This window comes from Oncorhynchus gorbuscha, unplaced genomic scaffold, assembly GCF_021184085.1.
Source record: "Oncorhynchus gorbuscha isolate QuinsamMale2020 ecotype Even-year unplaced genomic scaffold, OgorEven_v1.0 Un_scaffold_10911, whole genome shotgun sequence".
Classification (NCBI taxonomy): domain Eukaryota; kingdom Metazoa; phylum Chordata; class Actinopteri; order Salmoniformes; family Salmonidae; genus Oncorhynchus; species Oncorhynchus gorbuscha.
This window is the reverse complement of record NW_025753583.1, coordinates 1,266-7,645: the sequence shown is the minus strand read 5'-3', so window position 1 is coordinate 7,645 and position 6,380 is coordinate 1,266. Positions and strand designations below refer to the sequence as shown.

Sequence of the window (6,380 nt, the reverse complement as noted above, 5' to 3'; positions counted from 1 at the left end):
AGAGATGATGTATCTACAGCACCTCCTACTGCATTTAACATTACAGGAGGAGGTGCTGTAGGAGGTGCTCTCCTACTGGAGAGATGATGTAGCTACATTACAGCACCTCCTACTGGAGAGTTGATCTATCTACAGCACCTCCTACTGGAGAGATGATGTATCTACAGCATTTACAAAGTCATCAACAGCTATTGCTTTACTTTACCCAGAATTCAACTGAAATTAGACATCACAAACTGTTTCAAGGGTTTCAAGCTCTGGTTGATTTCAAATGGAAGGATTTTTTTTCAGTGATCTTGAATTGTTTTTGGTTGTCAATGCAACCTGATATCAACTTGTCAGACTTAGTCTGGATTTAATTCCCGTTTGTCTCCCAAATTAGTCATTGATATGTTGGGATTCAAATCTTCATCTCAACCAAAAAAATCAAAGCTAAGTTATTTAAAGTGTATTTAAAGTTTAAGTAATTTAATTTGAGTCTTTATGCTTTAACCTAGATGTTTTAATTCAGATGGAATTATCCACACCCAGAAGAAAAATCTCCTTCAAAATGTTGATATTTAAGTTGTTGTTTACCAAACACAATTCAATGTTACTTTTGTAATCCAGTAAATTACAAAACTAAACATTTAACTTTAAAATGATTCTATCTATATATGTTTATATCTGCTGCTCTTCCTCCCAGGGGAAGGACTGCCCGTTCCATGATCTCGCCATCACGGTCGACAAAGAGGGCATCACCTGCACCCCTATCATTTTTTTTTTTTTCATGCTCTACAACATATCCGCATTACCCTGCCTCACACAGGATTAGGTCTAATCCAGGCACTTGTCATCTCCCGTCTGGTTATGGTAGCCCGTCTGGTGTTCATTTCACCCCGCTCCTCCGTTCTCTCCACTGGCTTCCAGTTGAAGCTATATTTACAGCTGTGAGGGAGCGGCCTCAGTACCTCCAGGCTCTGATCCAGGCCCTACACCCAAACAAGGGCACTGGTTCATCCATCAGCTAACTGCGCCTCCCCTGCCACTGAGGAAGTACAGCTCCCGCTCAGCCCGAGTCAAAACTGTTGGCTGCCCTGGCCCCCAATGGGTGAACAAGCTCCAGGCCTTAGGCAAGCGGAGTCAATCACCACCTTCCGGAGACACCTGAAACCCCACCTCTTTAAGGAATACCTAGGATAGGTTAAGTAATCCCTCTCACCCCACCCCCCTAAGTTTTAGATGCACTATTATTTTAAGTGACTGTCACTGGATGTCAAGATGATATGATTTTATAAATAAACCTTAGATAAAATGATAACATAACTTAGTGAGGTATAAATGTAAATATCTATAAGGATCTTAATGTAATCATATAAAGGGCATCACCTGCACAGGTGGTCAGAGGGAGGAGGGAGGAGGAGAGGAGAGAGGAGGGAGGAGAGGAGATGAGAGGAGGAAGAGGAATAAGAGAGGAGAAGGAAGAAGGGGATAAGAGGAGAGGAGGAGATGAGAGGAGGAGGGAAGAGGAGATGAGAGGAGGAGAGAAGGAGATAAGAGAGGAGGAGGAAGAAGGGGATAAGAGAGGAGGGAGGAGGAGATGAGAGGAGGAGGAGGAGGGAGATGAGAGGAGGAGAGAAGGAGATAAGAGAGGAGGGAAGGAGGAGAGAGAAGGGGATAGAGAGGAGGGGAGGATGGGGAGATGAGGAGAGAGGAGGAGATGAGAGAAGGACAGGAGGAGAGGAGAGGAGAGGAGAGATGAGAGGAGGACATAGGAGAGGAGGAGGAGAGGAGAGGGAGAGGAGAGGGAGAGGAGAGGGAGAGGAGGAGAGGAGAGAGGAGGAGCGGGAGTGACATGGGAGAACTGGTTAAACATCAGGGCGGGCTGCAGCATTCTGGATGAAGGTCTCGTTCTCTTCCTCAAACAGCCTCAGGGCGAGACAGGGACGAATGGCAGGTGGTTGCCAGGGTAACTGTTTTACATGGCAGGGGTTGGGCCCGTCATAGCTTCATAACCCAGAGAGACAGGAAGGTGTGTGTGTGTGTGTGTGTGTGTGTGTGTGTGTGTGTGTGTGTGTGTGTGTGTGCGTGCGTGCGTGCGTGCGTGCGTGTGCGTGTGCGTGTGCGTGCGTGTGCGTGTGCGTGTGCGTGTGTGTGCGTGCGTGCGTGCGTGCGTGCGTGTGTGTGTGTGTGTGTGTGTGAGAGCAGTGTTTCCCGGTATGGAAGCAGATGTGGATGGAAGAACGTATAACCAGCAAAGAGAGTGGATGTAAACCAGGGAGACAAAACACACTACCCTCCCCAAAGAAAAATATATATTTAAAAAATGAGACGACCCTCCTCTATTTTATAGTAGTGCGGACTACAATGCAATATGGGCCCAACTTTTCTGGATATTAAAAAAAAAAAACTCCATAAATCACTAGGGACAGCCCCCATTGATTTGGGCCCGTAGTGGGGTGCTCCCATAGCGGGCACGGAGGCCTGGATCCCCCCTTATACGGATTTTTTTTAAAGCATATTGAAAATATGGGCCTGGTAACCCGTTCAATCACCAGGCTGTTTTACAATTATTATAGTGTGTCTATTTTTTTTATAGGTTAGTCTCTGGTTTCGTCAAGAAGTGCTCCTGCGGAACCTTTTTGAGATGAGACGTGATTTCAGTCGGACGAATATCCACAGCGCCCCAATAAACATGGCTGACATTCCAAGTGATGCGCCACAGCGTGAGTTTATTTTAAGTTTATTATAAGAAAACAAGCCCGTCTCCAGACACCACGTTAATTATATGTGTTTTTTTTTATCCTTTTATAATGTTACTTGTTAGTTGTTTGTGAATGTTAAGTTTGTTGTCGTCGTTGTTAATGAAGTTTGTCTGAAAGTTAGCTGGTTAGCCTGTTAGCATAGCTGCCTGTCAAATAGGACACTTCGATACAAAGTGATTTTCCTTAATAAACCTCCGTCTCTTAACCTACGTTAATTATCCTAACCCGCTACGAAAAACTTAATTTCGGGTTTTTCAGGGGAAATGGTTTCACCATAAGACAGACAGATGGCGCAGTTTACAAACCAGTTTAACAGATCCATTTTAGTTTTATGTCCAGCCAATCAGCTCATTTGTTGTTCCAGGCAACACGAGCCATTTTCATAATGGCTACTGTGACTAATTTTTAAGAAATCGTTTCAAATCTTCTCCCGTTTAAATAGTTGGGATAATGGGAACATTTCCCATCCCGATTTGATACCTCGTACCCCTGGTGTCTTAATAAACACCGGAAGCCTGTCTGACCGTAGTGCAGATGGTCGGCTGGCTGTTCTCTAGGATAAACTGTATCACATGACCTGTCAAAAACATTCACTACAGTATCTATATGTTAGAGCTAGACCCTACCTCTAACATTCACCACAGACAGGGTTTGTCCAATAAACTATAATATCTTTGATCAATGGATCTGCGTTGAAAAACTATAGACAGGGTTTGTCCAATGACTATCTTTGATCAATGGATCTGCGTTGAAAAACATAGACAGGGTTTGTCCAATAAACTATAATATCTTTGATCAATGGATCTGCGTTGAAAACATAGACAGGAGTTTGTCAATAAACTATAATATCTTTGATCAATGGATCTGCGTTGAAAACTATAGACAGGGTTTGTCAATAAACTATAATATCTTTGATCAATGGATCTGCGTTGAAAAACATAGACAGGGTTTGTCCAATAAACTATAATATCTTTGATCAATGGATCTGCGTTGAAAAACATAGACAGGGTTTGTCCAATAAACTATAATATCTTTGATCAATGGATCTGCGTTGAAAAACATAGACAGGGTTTGTCCAATAAACTATAATATCTTTGATCAATGGATCTGCGTTTGAACTCATTCAGTCACATGCAGATTACTGGACAAAGAAACAAGCGTTTCCTACATATTCATTATCACTATTATCTGATTGGTTGGTCATGGTGGTTGTTTTTGATGTATTGACCTGATTGGTTGTCAGACTGCCCCGGGACGGCCAGTGAGCAGGCAGGGAAGACGTCAGCATGTCAGGGTTGTCCCAACCAGAACCTCTGTTCCTCTGGAGCCACTAAAGCACCAGACCCAGGTAAAGACTCAGTCTCTCTGTCTCTGTTCCTCTGGAGCCACTAAAGCACCAGACCCAGGTAAAGACTCAGTCTCTCTGTCTCTGTTCCTCTGGAGCCACTAAAGCACCAGACCCAGGTAAAGACTCAGTCTCTCTGTCTCTGTTCCTCTGGAGCCACTAAAGCACCAGACCCAGGTAAAGACTCAGTCTCTCTGTCTCTGTTCCTCTGGAGCCACTAAAGCACCAGACCCAGGTAAAGACTCAGTCTCTCTGTCTCTGTTCCTCTGGAGCCACTAAAGCACCAGACCCAGGTAAAGACTCAGTCTCTCTGTCTCTGTTCCTCTGGAGCCACTAAAGCACCAGACCCAGGTAAAGACTCAGTCTCTCTGTCTCTGTTCCTCTGGAGCCACTAAAGCACCAGACCCAGGTAAAGACTCAGTCTCTCTGTCTCTGTTCCTCTGGAGCCACTAAAGCACCAGACCCAGGTAAAGACTCAGTCTCTCTGTCTCTGTTCCTCTGGAGCCACTAAAGCACCAGACCCAGGTAAAGACTCAGTCTCTCTGTCTCTGTTCCTCTGGAGCCACTAAAGCACCAGACCCAGGTAAAGACTCAGTCTCTCTGTCTCTGTTCCTCTGGAGCCACTAAAGCACCAGACCCAGGTAAAGACTCAGTCTCTCTGTCTCTGTTCCTCTGGAGCCACTAAAGCACCAGACCCAGGTAAAGACTCAGTCTCTCTGTCTCTGTTCCTCTGGAGCCACTAAAGCACCAGACCCAGGTAAAGACTCAGTCTCTCTGTCTCTGTTCCTCTGGAGCCACTAAAGCACCAGAACCCAGGTAAAGACTCAGTCTCTCTGTCTCTGTTCCTCTGGAGCCACTAAAGCACCGGACCCAGGTAAAGACTCAGTCTCTCTGTCTCTGTTCCTCTGGAGCCACTAAAGCACCGGACCCAGGTAAAGACTCAGTCTCTCTGTCTCTGTTCCTCTGGAGCCACTAAAGCACCCGACCCAGGTAAAGACTCAGTCTCTCTGTCTCTGTTCCTCTGGAGCCACTAAAGCACCAGACCCAGGTAAAGACTCAGTCTCTCTGTCTCTGTTCCTCTGGAGCCACTAAAGCACCAGACCCAGGTAAAGACTCAGTCTCTCTGTCTCTGTTCCTCTGGAGCCACTAAAGCACCAGGCCCAGGTAAAGACTCAGTCTCTCTGTCTCTGTTCCTCTGGAGCCACTAAAGCACCAGACCCAGGTAAAGACTCAGTCTCTCTGTCTCTGTTCCTCTGGAGCCACTAAAGCACCAGACCCAGGTAAAGACTCAGTCTCTCTGTCTCTGTTCCTCTGGAGCCACTAAAGCACCAGACCCAGGTAAAGACTCCAGTCTCTCTGTCTCTGTTCCTCTGGAGCCACTAAAGCACCAGACCCAGGTAAAGACTCAGTCTCTCTGTTCTGTCCTGATCTTGATCTGGTGAATAACTGCACTGCTGATTAGTCTGCAATTACTTGTTTTCAATGTGTGTTTAATGCCTATATCCCTCACTCACTCTCCCCGACCCCCCCCCCCCTTACTCACTCACTCTCTCTCTCTTTATCCATCACTCACTCACTCCCTCTCCCTTCCCGACCCTCTCATTCTCCCCCTCCCTCCCTCCCTCTCTCTCTCCCTCCCTGTCTCTCCCTCCCTGTCTCTCCCTCCCTGCAGCTATAGAGGAGATAGCAGAGAAGATGTTAACAGTGAAACATAAGATCTTGGTCCTGTCAGGGAAAGGAGGAGTAGGGAAGAGCACCTTCAGCGCACATCTGGCCCACGCACTGGCTAGTGACCCCACTAAAGAGGTAGCCCTTCAACATCTCTCTCCCTCTAGCTCTCTGTTCTCCACTCGTTCGTTAGGTCTCTTTCTCTCTCCCTCTAGCTCTCTGTTCTCCACTCGTTCGTTAGGTCTCTTTCTCTCTCCCTCTAGCTCTCTGTTCTCCACTCGTTCGTTCGGTCTCTTTCTCTCTCCCTCTAGCTCTCTGTTCTCCACTCGTTCGTTAGGTCTCTTTCTCTCTCCCTCTGGCTCTCTGTTCTGTTCTCCACTCGTTCGTTAGGTCTCTTTCTCCCTCTAGCTCTCTGTTCTCCACTCGTTAGTTAGGTCTCTTTCTCTCTCCCTCTAAACTCTCTGTTGTCCCACTCGTTCGTTGGGTCTCTCTCTCCCTCTAGCTCTCTGTTCTCCACTCGTTCGTTAGGTCTCTTTCTCTCTCCCTCTAGCTCTCTGTTCTCCACTCGTTCGTTAGGTCTCTTTCTCTCCCCTCTAGCTCTCTGTTTCTCCACTCGTTCGTTA

General features: G+C 46.5%; 1 protein-coding gene across 1 annotated transcript; it reads left to right on the top strand.

The window, feature by feature from the left end:
• Positions 1-2,594: 2,594 nt before the first annotated feature.
• On the top strand, positions 2,595-5,923 carry LOC124030367 (cytosolic Fe-S cluster assembly factor nubp1-like; the record flags this gene model as incomplete). Its single annotated transcript, XM_046341738.1, has 3 exons — positions 2,595-2,705; positions 3,988-4,092; positions 5,762-5,923. Coding segments are annotated over exons 1-3 (346 nt in total), but the record flags the coding sequence as incomplete, so codon positions are not given.
• Between the last annotated feature and the right edge of the window lie 457 nt (positions 5,924-6,380).